This window comes from Canis aureus, chromosome X (assembly GCF_053574225.1).
Source record: "Canis aureus isolate CA01 chromosome X, VMU_Caureus_v.1.0, whole genome shotgun sequence".
NCBI classification, from domain to species: domain Eukaryota; kingdom Metazoa; phylum Chordata; class Mammalia; order Carnivora; family Canidae; genus Canis; species Canis aureus.
Genome location: NC_135649.1, coordinates 3,722,549 through 3,746,108, shown reverse-complemented (window position 1 = coordinate 3,746,108; position 23,560 = coordinate 3,722,549). Strand labels below are relative to the sequence as shown.

The 23,560-nt window shown below is 35.8% G+C and overlaps 1 protein-coding gene across 2 annotated transcripts in view; it reads right to left on the bottom strand.

Moving 5' to 3' along the window:
* Nucleotides 1–23,560, bottom strand: part of GABRA3 (gamma-aminobutyric acid type A receptor subunit alpha3) — a 326,698-nt gene that overhangs the window by 4,605 nt on the left and 298,533 nt on the right. For both annotated transcript variants that reach the window (XM_077889787.1, XM_077889786.1), the window contains exon 9: nt 18,171–18,382. In XM_077889787.1, coding sequence (XP_077745913.1) covers nt 18,171–18,382 — 212 coding nt within the window. The remainder of the gene's footprint in view (nt 1–18,170; nt 18,383–23,560) is intronic.

Here is a 23,560-nt window from a genome sequence, read left to right as displayed (position 1 = left end):
CTCAGATTTTTAAAGCAATAAAGGAAAATTACCTTTTAATTTCCCTTGCCAACATGGCACATTTTAGTCAACCATTCTAATTTTTACCTAAATTGTCAAAGAAGAAAATCAAAGCAAAAGCTGTAGAGTCAAGAAGACAGAAACAGAAGGCAGATATTAATGGTTAATATTTATCCATTTCTGTATCTAGTTTTCAATACTTTCCTATGCTCTGGAATTTGATAGATACAAACTAGACTTAATTTTGATCAAGTTGTGATTCTATTCCTTCCTTCCTAGCCAGTGCCTGACTTAGGCATGTGATAGATGTTTCCTGAATAAAAAGAAAACCCTTCTCCCATCGAAGATTCTCAATGTGATTTCCAGTTTGTTACTCCTTAGTCTTGACCTCTCCTATACAGAGAACATAACTTTATAGTTCAGCTGGAGTAATTCCCACACCACCAAACTGAAATTGACTCCAAATTCCCCCAAGCAGTATGGCTCTCAGGACACCTTTCCTTCTAGAAAGCCACTTCATGTGGATTTTGGGATGAGGCAATGAAAACTTTTGTAGACCAATGCATGTCCAACTCAAGGGTTTTCCTCAGATGGCACTCTTGTCTATTGTTCTAGAAGTGCTAATTACAGGGTTAGTTGGAGCTCTGAATGTACTTGATACTCAGCCAGGACCTCAGAGTATATGCAGATATGGCCTAGTACTTCTGAATCTATCCTTTAACAGACATCCAACTTTCCTGAACTCCAGTTTTCATAAGTGGAGCAAAGTAATGGCATATATGCTATGAGGGATTCAAAGACATATCAGAGAAGTGACAAAAATAGTCCAGGATCAGATGGCTTCATGGGTAAATTCTATTAAACATTTAATAAAAGAGAGAACACTTTGAAATTCATTTTATGAGGCCAGCATTAACCTTGATATCACAACCAAAGACACCACACACACACACACACACACACACTACAGCCCAAATCCCTGGTGAACATACATGCCAAAACCCCCAACAAAATATTATGGAATCAAATTCAACAATAAATTAAAAGGATTAATACCATGATCAAGTGAGATTTATTCCACTGATGCAAAGATGGTTCAAAATCCACAAATCAATGAATGTGATATACCACAACAACAAAAAAAGGATAAAGATCATATGATCATCTCAGAAGCAGAAAAAAAGCATATGACAAAATTCAGCATCCATTTATGGTTAAAACTCTCAAAAAATGGAGGATAAAAGTGTACCTCAACATAATAAAAACCATATATGGCAAGCCCACAGTTTACATACTCAAAGGTGAAAAGCTGAAAGCTTTTTATCTAAGATCAGGAACAAGACAAAGATGTCCACTCCCATCATATTTTATTCAACATAGTATTACAGGTCTTAGCCACAGCAAAAAAGAAATAAAAGTCATTCCAATTACAAAAGAAATAAAACTGCTCTTATTTGTAGATGACATGATACTATATATAGAAAACCTTAAAGACTCCACTAAAAAAAAAACTACTAGAACTAATAAATTCAGGAAGGTTGCAGGATACAAAATTAACATGCAGAAATCACTTGCATTTCTCTACACTTCTAATGAGCTAACAGAGAAATTAAGAAAACGCCATATGATTTCACTCATGTAGAGTTTAAGAAACTAAACAGATGAACATAGGGGAAAGAAAGGAAACATAAAATAAGATAAAAACAGAGAGGGAGGCAAACCATAAGAGACCCTTAACTCTAGGAAACAAACTGAGGGTTGCTGGAGGGGAGGAGGGTGGGAGAATGGGGTGATGGACACTAAGGAGGGCACTTGATGTAATGAGCACTGGGTATTGTATGCAACCAATGAACACTATATTATACCTATGAGACTAGTAATACAGGATATGTTGATTAAATTGAATTTAAAATTTTTAGGTAAGTTGTCTTTTAGTTTTGTTGACTACAATGGAATATTACTCAGCTATTAGAAACGACAAATACCTACCATTTGCTTCAACGTGGATGGAACTGGAGGGTATTATGCTGAGTGAAGTAAGTCAGTCGGAGAAGGACAAACATTATATGTTCTCATTCATTTGGGGAATATAAATAATAGTGAAAGGGAATATAAGGGAAGGGAGAAGAAATGTGTGGGAAATATCAGAAAGGGAGACAGAACGTAAAGACTACTAACTCTGGGAAACGAATTAGGGGTGGTAGAAGGGGAGAAGGGCGGGGGGTGGGAGTGAATGGGTGACGGGCACTGGGGGTTATTCTGTATGTTAGTAAATTGAACACCAATAAAAAATAAATTAAAAAAAATAAATTAAAAAAAATTTTAGGTAAAAAACGCAAAGAAAGAAAACAATTTCATTCACAGTTACATTAAAAAAATAAAATATCCAGGAACAAATTTAACCAAAGGTGATTTATGACATTGATGAAAGAAATTGAAGACAACACAAACAAATGGAAAAATATATATACTGTGTTCATGGATTCGGAGAATTAACAATTTTAAAATGTCCATATTACCCAAAGCAATATATGAATTCAATGCAATCCCTGTCAAAACACCAATGGTGTTTTTCACAGAACTAGAACAAAAAAAGTTATAAAATATGTATGAAATCATCAAAAGACCCCAAATAGGTAAGCAATCTGGAGAAAGTGGAACAAAGCTGGATGTATCATGCTCTCTGATTTCAAACCATACTACAAGGTTATAGTGATCAAAATGGTATGGTACTGGTATGAAAATAGATACACAGACTAATAGAACAGAATAGGGGTGTCCAAAAATAAACTTATGAATATATAGCCAATAATCTATGACCAAAGTTAGGTAAAAAGATCAAATGGGGGAAAGGCAGTCTCTTCAATAAATGATTCTAGGAAAAAGAACAAAACTAGACCAGTATCTTATACAAAAATAAACTCAAAATGCATTAAAGGCCTGAGTGGAAGACCTGAAACATAAAACTTCTAGAAAAAAACAGGCAGTAAGCTATTTGTCATCAGTCTTAGCAATTTTTTTAAAGACAAATCTCCTCAGGAAATGGCAACAAAGGCTAAAATAAACAAATGGGATTATAGCAAACTAAAAAGCTTCTACACAGCAAAGAAGACCATCAACAAAATGAAAAGACTACATACTAAATGGGAGAAGATATATGCAAATCATACATCCACTAAGAGGTTAATATACAAAATATATGAGGAAGTTACACAACTTAATATAAAAAAAACCTAATTAAAAAATTGGCACAGAACTTGAAAACATACAGATGGTCAATTGACATATGAAAAGATGCTCAATATCACTAATCATCAGGGATAGGCAAACCAAAACTACAATGAAATATCACCTCACATTGGTCAGGATGGCTATTACCAAAAAGACGCAAAAAAAGCCTTGGTGAAGTTGTGGAGAAAAGGGAACCTGAACATACTGTTGGTAGGAATGTAAATGAATGCAGCCACTATGGAAAACAGTATCGAAGTTCCTCAAAAAATTAGAATTACCATATGACTCAGTAATTCCACTACTGGTTATTTACCTAAAGAAAATGAAAACACTAGTGACTCAGTAGGCTAAGTGTCTGCCTTTGGCTCAGGTCATAATCCCAGGGTCCTGGGATGGAGCCCCACATTGGGCTCCCTATTCAGTGGGAAGTGGGAAGCCTGCTTCTCCTTCTCTTTCTGCTGCTCTCCCTGCTTGTGCTCTCTCAATGTCAAATAAGTAAAATCTTAAAAAAAAAAAGAAAAGAAAAAGAAAATACTAACTCGAAGGGATACATAGACCCTATGTTTATTGCAGCATTATTTACAATAGTTAAGATATGGAAGCAACCTAAGTGCCCATTAATAGATGAATGGGTAAAGATATAGCATATATCTACAACGGAACATTACTCACCCATAATAATTTAAACTTATCATTTGCCACAACGTGGATGGACCTATAGGGTATTATGCTAAGTGAAATAACTCAGAGAAAAACAAATACCATATCATTTCACTTATATGTGGGATCTAAGAAAACAAACAAAACAGAAACAGACTCATAGATATAGGAAACCAGAGGGGAAAGTTTGGGGGAACAGGTTTGTTACCAGAGGGGAAGGATTGGGGGAACAGGTAAAATAGGTGAAAAGGATTAAGAGGTACCAACTTCCAGTTATAAATAAATAAGCCATGGAGATGTAATATATGGCATAGGGAATACAGTCAATAATAACTTTGTATGGTGACAGTAACTACACGTATGGGGATTGTTTCATGATGTATAAAATATGTTAAATCACTGTATACTCTCAAAATTAATAAGATACTATTAAGAAAGTATGTAAAATATTGAAACTAATAAGGTATTATCAGTTATACTTCAACAAAAAAGGCAAAAAAACATCAAAAACAAAATTGAAAAAAATCCCATCAACCCAATTTTTAAAATGGCAAAGGACTTGAATAAACATTTCTCTAAAGATATACAAATGGCCAACAAGCATTTGGAAAGATGCTTAACAGCACTAGTCATTAGGAAAATGCAAATGAACACCACAATGAGAGGGGCACCTGGGTGGCTCAGTTAGTTAAACATCTGTCTTCAGCTCAGGTCATGATCTCTAGGTCCTAGGATGGAGCTCTGAGTTGGGCTCCCTGCTCAGCAGGAGTCTGCTTGTCCCTCTGCCCCTCCCCCTGCTTGTGCTCTCTAATAAATAATTAAAATATTAAAAAAATAAAACCACAATGAGATACATACCACCTCACAGCCATTAGGATGTCTACTATCAACAACAATCACAATAAAACAGAAAATAACAAGTGTTGGCAACGATGTGGAAAAAATGGAATCCTTGTCTATTATTAGGAATGTAAAATGGTACAGCAACTATGGAAAATGGTATGTTGGTTCCTCAAAAAAATGAAAAATAGAATTAAAATGTTACCCAGCAATTCTTCTGGGTATATACCCACCAAAATTGAAAGCAAGGTTTCAAAGAGATATTTGTACACTCATGTTCATAGCAGCATAATTCCAAGAGCCAAAAGCCAAAAGGCGGACAACTGAAATGTCTATAGAGAAAAAAAAATGGATAAACAAAATGTGTCTATCCACACAATGGAATATTATTCAGCTTTAAATAGGAAGGATACTCTGACACATGCTATGATGTGAATGAATGTTGAGGACATTATGCTAAGTGAAATAAGCCAGTCACAAATGACAAATATTATATGATTCCACTTAAAGAAGGTACTTAGAGTAGTCAGATTCAAAGAGACAGTAGAATAATGGTTGCTAGGGGGAAGATGGAGGGGAGAATGGGGATGAACTGTTTAATGAGTAGAGTTTCAATTTTGTAAGAGAAAAAGTTCTGCAACGTGACCTCCTTGAGGGAAGGGATCATGTTTTACTGTTCACTGCTGTACCCTCAGCAACTAACACAGAACCTACCATGTAGTAGACATTCAGTAACTACTTAGATGAATGAATAACTCTGCAGTTTCTCAAAATCCATTATTCTGTTTTCTATGCTTTCTTAACTAGACCTGGCCAGATGATGTATTATTGTACTTACTCCCCAGCATCATCAACCTCCTCAGTCATTTCAATTCAATTCTTCTACTTGTTTCTGAAAAAAATTTCCATTGCCATTGATGGATTGGTGGCATTTATAAGCTTCTATTCTTGAATTCTTTTAGTCCTTCAATCTATGCCTGCAATCTTTCTCTGTGTCCATAATCAATTCCGTTTGCTATTTCCTGTAAAATCTATTTTAAATCTTGACAATTCCTTTTACCTTCTCCAGGAAGGATGTAAGAACCATTATATGAAATTTACTTTAACTCACTGTGTACCTTTTTACCCACGAAAACATAGTATTTAAAAGCAGATCAGGGGTAGAGCAGTATAATATATACTAGTCAGAGAAAATCTCTCTAAGAAGGTAAGCAGAGATCTAAATAAAATTCAGAAATCTGAATAAAATGAGGAAGCAAGCCATGAGAAGATCTGAACAACAAAACTTTCAGAGAGAAAGGATAGTACTGACAAAGCATCTGCCATTAGAAGGAGAATGACTTGTATAAAGATAATAAAGGAGGCTACTGTGACCTAAGTGGAGTGAATGATAAAAAATAATAATAAAAAAGAATAGGGCAGCCTGGGTGGCTCAGCAGTTTAGTGCCGCCTTCAGCCCAGGGTGTAATCCTGGAGACACAGGATCAAGTCCCGCGTCGGGCTCCCTGCATGGAGCCTGCTTCTCCCTCTGCCTGTGTCTCTACCTCTCTCTCTCTCTCTCTCTGTGCCTCTCATGAATAGATAAAATCTTAAAAAAAAAGAATGGTAAAAGGTAGCATCATAGATCTGGGGACCAGATCCTATAAAGCCTTGAAAGTCATAGTAAGGATTATGGATTTTGATCTAAGTGTGTTGGGAAGCCATTAAAGTATTTTGAGCAAAATTTTTCTAATTTATAGTTTTAAATGATCATTCTGACTATTGAATAGGAAATAAATGGTTAGTGGAGGAATAAAATTAAGAGTCCAATCCCGTGAGGCTAGCAACAGATATGGAGACTTATGTGAAAAGAAAAATATCAAGGAAAAAGGGAACAACATGAAATCCCGATATATGAGAATCCAAGTGAACATCTGGAGCTTCAGAAGAGACATCTTTAGTATAAAAGAGTGAAAGATTAATGGTGTGAAAGCAATATTGGGGTTAGGTAGATGTGAACTACACTTCTAGAAAATGGGGTGAGATTAACAGCTTCTGCCAAGCAAAAAGGCAGCAAAAGGGAAGTTTCAGCTGAGAAATGAGTGTCAGTTAAGACAGGAGTTACTGGAGTAAAAAATAAATATTTTCAGTAAAAAAAAAAAGCTAATAATACAGAATGGTTTATTTCCCAGTTAACAGGAATTCCTGAGAGAAGTAGGGGGAAGCTTATAAAGGATGGGAGGATAAGTCTAGAAAAAAGCACAGTACAGTATAAAGATAATAAGTGAGGGGAAGATTAGAGGCACCTGGGTGGTGCAGTCGGTTAAGTATCTGATTCCTGGTTTCAGCTCAGGTCTTGATCTCATGGCTTGAGATAGAGCCCCACATCAGGCTCTGCACTCAGGAATATTCTGTCCCTCTGCCCCTTCCCCGACTTGTGAGCGCTCTCTCTCTTAAATAAATAAATCTTAAAAGAAGTGAGGGGAGGATAAATAACCATACAAGAAATAATTAAAACACTGTTTGGGGTGACTTTGAGGTAAGCCCTGTAGAGCACATAACCTCACATGTCTACAGTGAAATTTCTCATGAGGCTTTGATATCTTGTGGCCATTCCTAACATATTAATACCATTGGCTGACTTAACTTTTATGGTCTTCCTGGAAAAACAAAACCCTAGAACAAGTATACAGGCTATCAGACCAATTTATTTCCAAAGTCCTTACCTAGTGGTGGAAACAGTAACAATGCTTGGCAAGTGGGACAACACAGAGTTCATTTGATAGAGCTGGCCATAGGCTCAATACTAGTTTATGATGTCACATGTGTCATCCAAGTGAAAAACAAAGACTGACCTTGGAATGGTTACAAATAATGTAAACTAGTTGTAAAAATCCTATATATAAAATGAGCAGGCAGGAGACAATAACATTGGAAAGATGATAAAGAAAAACAGAGATAGCCACATGAGGTGAGCATTAAAGGACAAAGCAGTTTCCATGAAGTAAAGGTGTAGGTAATGACCAGGAAGCAGCAAGGAAGGAATGGATGAGTGGCCTTCACTTGAAATATTAGTTGAGGAAGAAGTTCCTTCAAGAAACAGCCAAGTTAAGGTAAACAGAAAAAAAAATGGAGAGAAAGTATTTTGGTTTTCTCTTTCCTGTGATAGTCCACACTTGGTCCTGTATCAGGGCTAGTATGTATATGCATATATATCTTACTTTCCTCTTTAGATCATCAGCTTCCGAGTACTAGGACCATACTATGTTTAGTTCTGCATCCCACATATATTCCAGAAATGATTGTTATTTGTTTTTGTTTCAATCAGTTCACCAATGATAGAGTACTATTGTTGTTAGGGCATTTATATCTACCATAGAACAGGGTGGGAGGATTACCAGTTTATGACCACAACTTAACCCACAGGGAATAATATTTACCCCACAGAGAAAATACCAAGAGGTGTCTCTAATTTTTGGCTATATTTACAGGAATGCCCTACAGATTTAAAAGCCATTAATAACAATAAACTAAGATTTTCATGATGTGGATGGAGATTGAGTACTTTCACTAAAGTAAAATATTATTCTAGAGTATTCAAGTATTCTTATAGTAAGAAAAAGGCTAAGAATTACTGTATTTCCAAGATTTAGGTAAGAATATATGACCATTTTAATGTTGGTAAATTGAACACCAATAAAAAATAAATAAATAAATAAATTTATTAAAAAAAAGCAGTTCTTTTTAAAAAGATTTTTAGGGGGGGAAGGGCAGAGGGAGGGAGAGAATCTCAAGCAGGCTCCACGCCCAGCATGAGCCCAACATGGGGCTCAATCTTATGACCCTGGGCGATCATGACCTGAGCCAAAATCAAGAGTCAGACACTTAACTAACTGAACTACCCAGGTGCCTCAAAAGGCAGTTCTAAGAATAATCCTTTTACATGTAGAGGCTTATTTCTTCGTTTTATTTGCTCTTATCTTTAATTTTCAAAAGGTTAATCAAAGTAACATATTTTTAAAAAGAACTTAAAGGCTTACCTCAATGTACTCACCTTGTCCAGCAAGTCTTAATTATTTTTAATTCTCTTAAGTGATGTTTCTAAATTTCTAAATAATATGCTTATACTGTTGTTAGTTTCACACATAACCAATCTTTTTTGATAATGACTTACCTCATTAATGCAACCCTCCCTCCATCCTCCAATACAATTATAACTTTTTAGTTCAATCAATAATCAATGATAACATCATTATAAATGATTATATAACTATATCTAGCCTCCTGCCCCAACCAAACTGGACTAGTTGCGCTCTCTGTTTGCTTGCTGCATAGCTTTCATTTTAAAGGACTTCTGTTCACTATGTCCTCTGTTGGATACTTTCTTTTCTGGATCCAATGTCCTTTTCTTGTGTTCTATTCTTCTGTTTTAGTAGAACACATCCTCCAGTATCTTCCTAAGGTAGAGTGAATGGGAAGTGACATTTCTGAGATCTTAGAGGTCTGAACACAGGACTCTAGTTTGAAAATCATTTGTCTCTCAGATTTATGAAATTTATTACTCCACTGTCTTCCACCATCTAGTATACTTGAGAAGTCTGATGCAATTCTGTTAACCATTCCTTTGCAAAAAAATTTCTTTCTAGAATCTTTATAGACTATCACTTTATCTCTTGTTTTCTGAAATTTCATGATAATGTGCCTTTATGTGGGCCTATGAAGTCACTTTCAATCTGGATGCTTATGTATTTCTGTTTATAAAAAGGTCTTATTATTAGTTCTTTGTTAATTTCCTTCATTCCTTTTCTCTGTTCACTCACTCTGCACCTTCTGAGTTGGATTACTTCCTGGATTCATTCCTGTCTCTTTTTCTTGTACATTCTCAGTATTTTTTTTTTTCATTTTGCCCTGCTTGTAGGGAGATTTTCCTCAGTTTATTTTCCCATCTCTCTGTTAAAATTTTTATATTGGCACTTCTTTTTAATTTCAAGAGCTCTTCCTTATCTCAATTTCCTTTTATATTAGTATTTTATTGCTTTATGGATATATTTACAAATATAAAGGTTAGAATTTTCTTTAATTCCCTAAATTATCTCTGTTCCTCCAAGATGAGTTTTTATAAAAAATCGTTTCTCTTTCATATTGCAAACTTCACTTTGGTAATCCTTGCCAATGTCATTTGACAACATAAAAGATGTCTGTATACTAAGTGTATCTGAGCTGAGCTTGTTGACTGGTGGATGACTTAAGATCATTTGGAAGCAGGTACTTTATGGGGTACTTCAAACTGTCAGTATGTCATGGTCTTTATTCTGGAGACATTCAGCTTCTTTAGAAACTTCTGCCGTTTTTCTGGAAAGTATACATTTGGCTGCAGATATTTCACATGTTGGGCATGCTCTGAGGTCTTGACTACTCTATACAAAGGCTTTTAAGCAATCTCCCTAGTTGCTTTATTCTCTGTTATACCAAGCACCTCAATCCTTGAGTTTCTCTCGGATTCTATCTTACTCCAGCTTAATAGATTAGTTATTTTCACTTACCACATTCATTCTTCTAAAACAATGTTTTAAAATCTCTTGTATGACTGAAATCCCTTCTCTCCTTTTCCTGGTACTTATTTATACCTATTTTATTTCTTTACTCTCATTTTAGTGGGATTGTCAGAGGAAGCAGTGATAAACACATAGTTGATCCTCAGAAGCCCACAGTTCATCTACTTTTCAGAATGCAATTATAAGGTCGTCATTTGTCTTCATTTGTTTTTTTTTTTTTGTCTTCATTTGTAAATTAGGTTTTGTTTTTACCTATTCCTTCTTTTCCTTTCCTTTATAATCTTTCCCCTCACATTTTACCTAATCCCTAATCATAGTATAAATCAGAAATAAATTTTGAATCATTTATATTATTTTTAAATCCATTCTAGCTTTATAAAGCAAATAAAGTTTAATATGTTTCTTTAAAGGAGGAAAAAATTAAACTGAGTTATAATTAGGTAACAGTATTTTAATTTTCAATGCATTTCACTTTTTATGTGGGTCAGTGGTTCTCACTGTTAGATCCTTTACTTGTAGTGGTATAGACATAACATAGCATCTTCATATTAAAGATCCATGATTTTTGTGTTCCGTAGGGTTTTTTCCCTCCAAATCTCATAATCGCTTTCTTTTAGATAGCTTAAATAGATTGACCATGGAGAGGGACTAGGAAAAAAGACTGATATCACCATCTTTGCAGAAGAGTTTTAGATTATTCTTTTTGTCCTTTTTTCATTTTCAGCCCTCCTTGGAATTGGAGAAACGGTCATCCAAAGTCTCTTACTAATCTATTCTAGTTCTCTCTCTCTCTCTCTCTCTCTGCTTTCAAACCATTCCTGCATCTCTTCTGAGCTATGGGGAAAAAAAGTCCACCATGTTTTTCAAAAGACATACATGACAGTCTTTCAGATATCTGAAATTAGTGATCATAATTCCCTTGAAGTATGTGCCCCTTCTCCAGTATAGTAACCAAACTAGAACAGTATGCTTTAAACATGGCTCAGACAGTATAGAATAAAAAGAGATTATTATCTCACTTGTTCTAGGTAATTGTTAACTCAAACTCAAATCAAATTTGGCTTTTTGAAAGTTGTCCCACATGGAATGCTTACATTAAATTTGCTTTTCCCCTATACCCCAGCATCCTACTTATAATGGGCAATTATTATTAAGCTTTCCTATCAAGAACTAATGTTTTTAAATCTATGTGTAAGAATTTGTTTGATTCAGCTAATATTAATCTCTTGATTTCAGCCTGTTCTCTGAACTTGAGAAATTATTTTTGATTCATAATTCAGAAGATAATCTTCTCCAACCAACATTCATTAATGGAACTTATAAATTTGAATTATTGATAACAATTAAGAGGAAAGGATCAAATGGACCTCTGTGTATTATCACAGGGATGTCCATTCAGGTTGACTCCCATCCATCAGTCAATTCTATTTGACTTCAGTTAGTTAACCAGTGACATCAGTCTAATTGTACTATTTTTTCAACTGCTATTTCTTCTTCATGAAGTCATAATTTTAAAAAACGTAGTTAGATGTTTTGATAAAGTATATGATATTCCCTGGTCTACCAGCCTAGTAAACTTTTAATATAATTTCTTAAGGTTAGTTTGGCATAATTTCTTCTTAGTGAATTCAGGCTGAATATCAGTGATTAGTGCTAATTGCTCTTAAACATCTGCTTACTAATATATTCTAGGGACCTTTCAGTTTAATATGTCAGAGTAAGGACATCTTTGCTTCCTTCTCCTCTCTGGAACCAAGTAAAAACTGTAAGGAAAATGGGAGACAGAAACTCAAACTCTAGTTTTGATGAAATGTGAAAGCATTTTTAATCCTGATCCCAAAAAGTAAGGCTCCCAAGAGCAGTAAAATTGGATCAGGGTAAAAAAGACACTGAGCATGCCTCCTACTCTGGATTTCGGGTCAAGAATAGTCTTAAAATGTAAGTGGCAAGACCTGAGTGAGGAAACAAATGACTCCCATTTTGAAACAAAATAAGTTTTCAGACTGACGGTGAGAACATCCCGAAACATTGTTTGACCACCATTTCGTGTCAGAGGAGGTAGAGACTAGAAAAATTAAAGGATATAATACTACACACACACACACACCTCTACACCATACATAGAGGATTTTCCTATGAGCAAGGAAAACATCTTGGTAGGTAGAAGCAGAATCAAAACTACAATGAGGAGTACTCCCAAGAATTTATATAGATAATAGTACTCAAATTAAGTAGTCTCAACTACTTCCTACTATCCTATTCACTCTCTCAGTCCCTCCCCAAAATGATACTGTCACGCATAGCAGGGCTAGTAAAGAATTCCCTTAATGCAACTCAAGTAATAACTGAAAACAAACTAATATGGTACTGACGTAAAATATGTTGCAAAAGGAAGGAAGTTACCAATAAATGGTTGTGGAACAGCATGAAAAAGCAAACATAAAACACATAAAAAATAGGTTAACAAAGACCATTTTGTGGCATGTTATTTTTCGTTACATGAATTTTATGAAGATGAAGACACACTGGTAAAAATGATCAGAGACATCGAAGACAGGCTTGAGAAAAATGAGCAAAGTGAAATGGAAAATAAGTTAAAAATTATTAGAGAAAAATAATAGATATGGAAGACAAAGCTCTATGATATGTATAATTTGTGCTCTAGGAAGAGAACAGAACACAGATAGATATGTTTTAGGAAAGCTCAAGCTTCTTCTATTTCAAAAAACAGAAATGGAAGGAAAACTTCCAAATTCATCCTATGAGGCCAACATTACCCTGATTCCAAAACCAGACAGAGACTCCCCTAAAATATAGAACTACAGGTCAATATCTTATGAACACGAATGCAAAAATTCTCAATAAAATACTAGCAAGTCAAATCCAACAGTATATTAAAGGAATCATTCATCACGACCAAGTGGGATTTATTCTGTTGCTACAAGGGTGGTTTAATATTTGCAAATCAATCATTGTGATACAACACATTAATAAGGGATAAGAACCATATATTCCTTTCAATAGATGCAGAAAAAGCATTTAACAAAGCACAACATTCACTCATGATAAAAACCCTGAACAAAGTAGGGATAGAGGGAACATACCTCATCATTAATAAAGGCGATATATGAAAAATCCACAGTTAATATCATCCTCAATGGGGGAAAACTGAGAGCTTTTCCTCTATGGTTAGGAACAAGACAGGGATGTCCACTCTCACCACTACCACTGTTATTTAAATAGGGAAGTCCTAGCTTCAGCATTCAGACAAGAAATACAAGGCATTCAAATCAGCAAGGAAGAAGTCAAACTTTCACTACTTGCAATGGCATGGTACTCTATATAGAAAACCCAAAGACTCCACCAAAAAAAAAAAAAAATCACTAGAAGTGAATTACAAATTCAGTAAAGATGTAGGATACAAAATCAATATATAGAAATCTGTTGAATTTCTATATACCACCAATGAAGCAGCAGAAGGAAATCTAAGAATTGATCCCATTTACAATTGTACCCCAAACCATAAGATACCTGAGAATAAGCCTAACCAAAGAGATAAAAGATCTGTATTTTAAGAACTATAAAACACTGATGAAAAAAATTGAAGATGACACAAAGAAATGGAAAAACATTATATGCTCATGGATTGGAAGAATAAACAGTGCTAAAAGGTCTATACCACCCAAAGCAATCTACACATTTCATGCCGTCCCTATCAAAATACCAACAGTATTTTTCACAGCGTTAGAACAAACCATAGTAAAATTTGTATAGAACCACGAAAAACCTTGAATAGTCAAAGCAATCTTGAAGAAGAAAAGCAAATCTAGAGGCATCACAATTCTGAATTTCAAGTTATATTACAAAGCTGTAGTAATCAAGACAGTATGCTCCTGGCACAAACACAGACACATAGATCAGTGGAAAAGAATAGAAAACCCAGAAATGAGCCCACAACTATATGGTCAGCTAATCTTTGGCAAACTAGGAAAGAATATTCAGTTTAAAAAAGATAATCTCTTCAACAAATGGTGTTGAGAAAATTGGACAACATGCAAAGTAATGAAACTGGACCACTTTCTTAAACCATACACAAAAATAAATTCAAAATGGATCAAAGACCTAAATGTGAGACAGAAAATCATCAAATTCCTAGAGGAGAACACAGGTAGCAACCTCTCTTTTTTTTTTTTTTTTTTGGTAGCAACCTCTTTGATGTAGCCAGAGCAACTTCTTACTAAAGTATGTCTCCCAAAGCCAGGAAACAAAAGCAAAAATGAATTATTGGGACTTCATCAAAATAGCTTCTGCAAAGCAAAGGAAACAACACAACTAAACGGCAGCCTATAGAATTGGAAAATATATATGTAAATGACATATCTGATAAAGGGTTAGTATCTAAAATGTATGAAGAACTTATAAAACTCAACATCCCAAAACCAAATAATCCAGTTAAAAAATGGGCAGACGACATGAAAAGACATTTTCCCAAAGACCTCAGATGGCCAACAGACATGAAAAGATGCTCAACATCGCTCACCATCAAGGAAATACAAACCAAAACCACAATGAGATAGCACCTCACACCAGTCAGATTGGCTAAAATTAACAACTCAGGAAACAACAGATGTTGGTGGGGATGCAGAGAGAGGGGAACCCTCTTGCACTGTTGGTGGGAATGCAAAATGATGCAGCCACTCTGGAAAACAGTATGGAGTTGCCTCAAAAAGTTAAAAATAAAACTACCCCATGATCTACCAATTGTACTACTAGGTATCAATGCAAAGGATCAAAAAATATTGATTGTAAGGGAAACATGCACCCCAATGTTTGTAGCAGTAATGTCCACAATAGCCAAATTATGGAAAGTGCCCAAATGTCCATCAACTTATGAATTAAGAAGTTGTGTGAGATATATATACCTCACAACTTTCATTATATATAAAGGAATATTACTGAGGATAAAAAATAACAAAATCTTGACATTTGCAATGATGTAGATGGAGCTGCAGAGTATTATGCTAAACAAAATAAGTCAATCAGAGAAAGACAATTATAACATGGTTTCTCTCATATGTGGAATTTGAGAAATAAAACAGGATCATAGGGGAAGGGAGGGAAAAATAAAATAAGATGAAATCATAGAGGGAGACAAACCATAAGAGACTCTTAACTATAGGAATCAAACTAAGGGTTGTAGACGGGAGGAGGGTGGGAAGACAGGATAACTGGGTGATGGGCATTAAGGAGGGCATGTGATATAATGAGCACTGTTAGACGAGATCGGGCACGTTCAGGGTGGTATGGCCGTAGACTAATGAGCACTGTTATATGCAACTGATGAATAACTGAACTCTGCATTAGAAACTAATACAGTATATGTTAACTAATTGAATTTGAGTTTTTAAAAAGTTGTATATATGTATTTGTATATATAGACACACATACATACAATGGAATATTACTCAGCCATAAAATAGAACAAAATCTTGACATTTGCAATGACATTGATGGAGTTGGAGAGTATAATGCTAAGTGAAATAAACTGGTCTGAGAAAGACAAATATCATGATTTCACTCATATGATGAATGTAAGAAACAAAACAAATGAACACAGAGTGAGAAAGAGAGGCAAACTATAAAATAAACTTCTTAACTACAGAGAGCAAACTGATGGTTACAGGAGGGGATGTGGGTAGGGGGGTGGATTAAATGGATTAAGGAAGGCAGTTGTTTTGATGAGCACTGAGTGTTGTATGTAAGTGATAAATTACTAAGTTGGACATCTGAAACTAATATTAACACTGTAGTTAACTAATTGGAATTTAAATAAAAACTTGAAAAAAAACCCACATGCTCTCCTAGGAAAAATTTCATACAGATAGACCAAAATATATCCTTGTAAAGTAACTGGAATTTGTAATAAGATACATATGTATGGGCTTCTAGGCCATAAAATCAAATCCTCTATTCTGTAAGAGATTTTCAGTTTGGCTTTTAAATTTCTTCGTAACAAGGGTGCCTCGGTGGCTCAGTTGGTTAGGCATCCAACTTTGGCTCTGGTTATAATCTCAGGGTTCTGATATTGATCCCCACATTGGGCTCCACGCTCAGTGGGGAGCCTGCTTCTCCCTCCACCTTCTGCCCTCTCCTACCTGCTCTTTCTCTCTCTCTCAAATAAATACATAAACTCTTCTTTAAAAATTCTTCAGAACAACAGTGATAGAATTGAGCATAGCAATCAGTGTCTACATGGACATCAAAGAGAGAATGGGACCCATGAATTGTACAACAGCCCAACTACAGTTCAAGTATAAACACAGTTGACAGATAATTTAACACATGCAAGATAGTAGGAAATAAAGTTCCCATGAGCTTTAAAAAGGAAAAAAAATTCTAGAAGATAGCCTTGAGGTAACTAAGCAATGAATGGAAAAATGGGCTATCTTCTTAAAATAGTCCTTTTATCCATTTAAATGTAGAACTATGACTAAACAACTATAGGAATTATGGATGCACAAAAGCATGTAAATGTTATAAGCCTCAACAATGCAGAAATAGTTTGACAATGCATTGACAGCATTATAACAAACAAAAATTAGGAAATGACAAGAACAGAGAAGGTGAGAGATAAGTACACTATTTTCCTTGTCTTGTAGTGTGTGAGGGGTCAATAGACGTTGTTCATAGATGACAAATCAAGTATTAGATGGATCAAAATATTTTAAGGATACAAAGGAAACAACTACACTAAGTATAATAATAAAACCAACCAAAATTTCCTATGATAGAGTAGATATAGTTAGTAGAAATAAGCTTATTTCTTCATAATTTATAGCAAGGACTTAATAAATTCTATCTATATAGTGAAAATCTATTCTAAAATTTTGCCAACTCACCAGTCTGTATTCTATGAAATATATCTTTTCCTCCAGTTTGAAAAATCTTCATTATCTTTTCTCTTCTCCATGATTCTTCATAGTACTGGAATGGTTCTGGGACCACATCTGCCAGTTCTTTTTAGCCTCTTTGGATAGTCTTCATCTAGATCTAGAGATCTGAACTCTTTTAAAGCAGCCAAGGACAATAATCTTGATTTCACAGTATTTGTTTTATTCCTACCAACTCTAGTTGGTTTATTGGGTTTTTAATCCCCCTCCTTCCCATTTCTCCACCAATCCAACTAACATTTATTCAGCTTTTACTATGAATCAGGTGTTGTGCAAGAATACTGGCTAGTTAGAAAGATGATGCAGACAAGCCCCTGCCCTCAAGATGTCCAGTCTAATGAGTAAGCGGATAAACAACTCTAATACAAATACAGGATTTTAATAGTAGGAGCACCCTCTCCCTACTGAAAGAAAAGCTAAAACTATTTGGATGATTCTTGGAAAGATTCTATGGAGAAAATAGCTTTTAATCTGTGTCTTGAAGAATGAGTAGGAAAAAAAAGGAGTAGATCTTCACTAGGCAGGAAAAAATAAAAGAATATTCTGGGTACAGCATAAATAAATAAGCATAGACCCAGAAGGAATAATGGTCACTTTAGTTTGATTGTAGTGGGAATACACTGAAAAGTGAAGGGCAGAGTTAGCCCTAGAGATTGTATTTATAGAGCCACTCAGAAAAGTACACAATGTGTTCCCCTTGATTCTAGCAGTATCGTACTCAGGGTCGGTCCCTCATCACAAGACATCAACCTTCTATGATACCTACCCTCTTTTCTTTGACCCCAGAAAACACTCCACATTGCCAAGAAGCACTCCAGTTGAGAATTGGATTGATGACCCCAGTGAATAGCACACAGCCTTGGCCAGTTCCCACAGGCTGCAGGCTGCCCACTCCTGGTTCCAATACAGTTCTCTCAGGGAGTGCTTCCCAGCCCCCACCCTCACTGTATCTCACCTTCATCTCCAGGGCCTCCGGCACCTTCTTGCCTTCCCAAGCCCAACTCCGCTTGGTGAAGTAGTTAACAGTGGCAAATTCAATCAGCGCAGAAAATACAAAGGCATAACAGACGGCTATGAACCAATCCATGGCCGTCGCGTATGCCACTTTAGGTAAGGAGTTTCTGGCACTGATACTCAAAGTGGTCATGGTGAGAACAGTGGTGACACCTGGGGAGAGAAAAGATGAGAACCAGTTGCCACTGGGAGACATTTAGAGCATACATGATGAGATCACCAACTTCTTACTTATAAGGAGGAGCTATACCCCATTCAAAATGGCCCCTTTAAAGTAAAACACAGGGAATGTTAACATGGGATGGTTCTACCTAGTAATTACTCCATCCCAGTTATCACAGAAATAGGAATCTCCAGTAAAGCACTTCTAAAAGTTGTCCTCTAGCCTCTGCTTAACACTTCTAGTGAAGAACAAGTAATCTGTTTCATGGTAAGAGCACTTTTCAAGCAGAAAACCTTGCCTGCTGAGCTGAAACCTGCCTTCCTTTAACTCCTAGCCCACTAACTGATTTCAGAGTTCTTTCTGTGGCAACACAGGAAAGAGAAGCCTGCTCCCTCCTTTCCAGGACAGGCCTTCAGAGAGTTGGAGAGGGTGGTCATGATTCTTCATGAGTCTGTTAATCTCCATAATGGACATGGCCACTTCCTTCTCTTGTTTCTCTTCCTTCCTCATAATGGTAGTTCTCCTCTGAACTACACAGAATATGAGCCCAAGACTCAGGATTTTCACTTCCCTTACTGTGAACGCTATTCTCCTAATACTGCAATAACCATTGTAGAAAATGGTACTTTAGCTGCATCGCAGTTTAGGTCCTTTTGAGCTTTGTGGACAACCAAAGCTACTCCAAAACCTATTTCTTGTGAGTTTTTGTCAAACCAGAGCTTGCTTTTAGATCTATTGATTCTTCTTCTTGGTGGTGTTATTAAACTAAATTTAAGACTTCTCTTTATTTACTTTCAAATTCTATTAAAATTATTTTTCTAATCTGTTTATATTTTAAATTTACATATGAGCTATATAGTATTGTGGCTAACAACATGAGCTTTACAGTCGGATTGAAAATAGGCTGAGAAGCACCTGGATGGCTCAGTGGTTGAGCGTCTGCCTTTGGCTCAGGTCGTGATCCCAGGGTCGTGGGATCAAGTCCCACATCACTGCCTCTCCCTCTGCCTATGTCTCTGCCTCTCTCTGTGTGTCTCTCATGAATGAATAAATAAATAACTATCTTTAAAAAAAAGAAAGAAAATAGGCTGAAATTCTGGTAATTCCACTTACTACCTTGAACAAGATAATGTATCCCACTAAGCCTGTTTTATTATGTGTAAAATGTGTGATTATACCAGACTCAGAAATTTGTTGGGGGATCCAATGAGATGATGTTTATGAAGCCCATAGCATAATATATGGCACAGAGTAAACACTCAAGAAATAGTAGCTTCTACAATTAACATTGCTCCTATTTTTACTGTTAACAATATCATAATTATATAATTATATTATAAACACATTATAAATAATAACATTATAATAATTATTTTATTATTGTTAGCAGTAGTATTCTAGCCTCCAATATCTACACTAGAAATTGTAAGTCTTGAGCTCTGCCACTTACTTGCTTTGTATCTTGGGCAATTTACTTGATCTCTCTGTGCCTCCATTCTCCTCATCTATCAATATTTCCTACAGTCTCTATACCTTAGGATATTGACAAGGCAATTGTACCCAAAGCAATCCAGAATTGAGGCAGGAGGAGTAATCAGATCCTCTTTCTGAGTGTTGGCATGCTCAAGAGGATGGGGAATGTGAGTCTGGGTTAAGTAGAGAGTGGAAGGAGTCCTAATGAGGTGAGATATATTACATAGAAAGGCAAGTAGAGTGGCAGAGTTAAGATGTTGGAGTATTAGGGTGACCATGAACTTGCCTTGTCCTTCAAATACAACTAGACCAACATCAACTATTTTGAACAATGAGGAAGATGATCTGAGGATTAAGGAAACAATCTTCACAGTTGGAGGGAGACAATCTGGCAGATGCAAGGCTTATTTTGACAAACAAATCAAAGCACACCTACTTAAAGGTCCAAACACTCCCAACTACAAGGAAGCAGGAAGAGCCAGTGGGAAAGAGCAGCCAAAACACTAGAGCAGAACGTACATAGCATACACCAGAAAGACTTTGGGAAGTTTTTGTTGTTGCTGTTGTTGTTATTGCTGTTTTTTGCTGGTTTCTTTTCTTTTTTTTCTTTCCTCCTTTCTTTTCTGGACACAATGACTAGACAGAGAAATTCACTTCAAAAGAAAGAACAAGAGGTAATACTCACTGCCAGGGATTTATCTGAATTGTTAGATATAAGTAAAATGTCTGGACTAGAATTTAAAACAGTGCTTATAAAGATCCTAGCTGGGCTTGAAAAGGCATAGAAGACACTAGAGAATCCCTTACTATAGAAATAAAAGAACTAAAATATAATCGGATTGAAATTAAAAATGCTATTACTGAGATGCAGTCACAAATGGAGGCTTTAACAGCAAGGATAAATGAGACAGAATAGAGAGTCAGCATATAAAAGACAAACTGATGGAAAATAAGGAAGTTGAAAAGAAGAGGAAAAGAAACTATTAGATCATGAAGGGAGACAGAGAGAGCCTAGTGCTTCCATAAAGAGAAGTAATATCCATATTATAGGAGTCCTAGAAGATCAGGAGTGGAGAAAGGAGCAGAAGGCTTATCTAAACAAATTATAGCTGAGAACTTCCCTAATCTGGGGAAAGAAATAGGTATTCAAATCCAGGAGGCATAGAGAACCCCTCTCAAAATCAATAAAAATAGGTCAACACCTCGCCATATAATAGTGAAACTTGCACATTTCAAAGAATAAGAGAAAATTCTAAAAGCAAAAGCAGCTTGGGACAAGAGGTCCTTAACCTACAAGGATAGACATATAAGGCTGACAAGCAGACTTGTCCATAGAGACCCGGAAGGCCAGAAAGGACTGACATGATATGTTCAACATGATAAATGGAAAAAATATGCAGCCAAGAATAGTGTATCCATCAAGGCTGTCATTCAGAAAAGGAGAGATAAAGAGTTTCCAGGACAAAAACTAAAGGATTTCGTGACACTAAACCAGCCCTGCAAGATATATTAAAGGGGATCCTCTCAGTGAAGAGAGAGCCCAAAAGTAATAAAGACCAGAAAGGAACAATCTACAGGAACAGCGATTTTACAGGTAATAAAATGGCACTAATTCATATCTTTCAATAATTACTTTGAATTTAAGTGAACTAAATGTGCCACTCAAATGACATAGGGTATCAAAATGGATAAAGAAAAGAAGACCCATTGATATGCTACTTATAAGAGATTCATTTTAGACCCAAAGACACCTCCAGATTGAAAGTGAGGGGTGGAGAACCATTTATCATTCAAATAGACATCAAAAGAAAGCTGGAGTAGCCATCCTTATATCAGACAAACTAGATTTTAAATCAAAGATTGTAAGAAGAGATGAAGGACACTATAACATACTAAAAGGGTCTATCCAACAAGAAGATCTAACAGTTGTATTTATGTCCCTAACATGGGAGCAGCCAAATCTATAAACCAATTAACAACAATTTAAAGAAACACATTGATAACAATACAATAATAGTAGGGGACTTTAGTACCCTACTGACATCAATAGACAGATCATCTAAACAGAAGGCCAACAAGGAAAGAAGGCCTGTGAATAACACACTGGACCAGATGGACTTCATAGATATATTCAGAGCATTTCATTCCAAAGCAGCAAAATACATATTCTTCTCAAGTGCACATAAAACATTCTCCAGAATAGATCAAATACTGGGTCACAAATCAGGTCTTGAGCAGTACAAAAAAGATTGAGATTATTCCATTCATATTTTCAGACTATAGTGCTTTAAAACTTGAAGTCAACTACATGAAAAAAAATTTGGAATGACCACAAATACATGGAGATTAAAGAACATCCTACAAAAGAATGAATGGGCCAACCAGGAAATTAAAGAAGAGTTAAAAAATACATGGAAGTGGGGCACCTGGGTGGCTCAGTGGTTGAGTGTCTACCTTTGGCTCAGGTCATGATCCCAGGGTCCTGGGATTGAGTCCCACATCAGGCCCTCATAGGGAGCCTGCTTCCCTCTCTATGTCTCTGCCTCTCTGTCTCTTATGAATAAATAAATAAAATCTTTAAAAATAAACAAACATGGAAGTGAAACAAAATGAAAACATAGAATTCAGAACCTTTGGGATACAACAAAGATGGTTCTAAGAGGCAAGTACATAGCAATAAGGCCCTTCTCAAGAAACAAGAAAGGTCTCAAATACAAACCTAACCTTACAACTACGGGAGCTGGAAAAAGAACAATTAATAAAATGTAAACCCAGCAGGAGAAGAGAAATAATAGAGTAGAGCAGAAAACAATGATAGAGAAATAAAAAAAAAAAGAACAGATCAGCTTGTTCTTTGAAAGAATTAATAAGATCAATAAACCCCTAGACAGACTTACTGAAAAGAAAAAAGGAAGGACCCAAATAAAACAGCAACTTCTTGCTAGACACATCTCTAAAAGCAAGAGAAACAGAAGCAAAAATGAACTATTAGGACTTCATCAGGATAAAAAGCTTTTGCACAGCAAAGGAAACAATCGACAAAACTAATAGATAATCTACAGAATGGTAGAAAATATTTGCAATGACATATTAAAGGGCTAGTATCCAAAATCTATAAAGAACTCATCAAACTCAGCATTCAAAAAACAAAACAAAACAAAATCTGGTCAAGAAATGGGCAGAAGACATGAACAGACATTTTTCCAAAGAAGACATACAAATGGCCAACAGACATGTAAAAAATGCTTAGTATCACTGAGCATCAGGCAAATACAAATCAAGCCACACTCAGTTCCCCTCCTCTCCTTTATAATCCTTCTCCAATTGACTTATTTCACTCAGCATACTGAGTGGGAAAAATTAGAGAGGGAGACAAACCACGAGAGACTCCTAACTCTGGGAAACAAACAAAGGTTGTGGGAGGGGAGGTGGGTAGGGAAATGGGGTAACTGGGGGACGGGCAATGAGGAGGGCACTTGATGGGATGAGCACTGGGTGTTATACTCTATGTTGGCAAATTGGATTTAAATTTTAAAAATGTAAAATAAATTAATTAATTAAAAACAAACAAACAAATCAAAACCACAATAAGATACCACCTCACACTGGTCAAAATGGCTAAAGTTAACAACTCAAGAAACAACAGATGTTGGTGAGGATGCAGAGAAAGGGAACCCTCTTCCACTGTTGGTGGG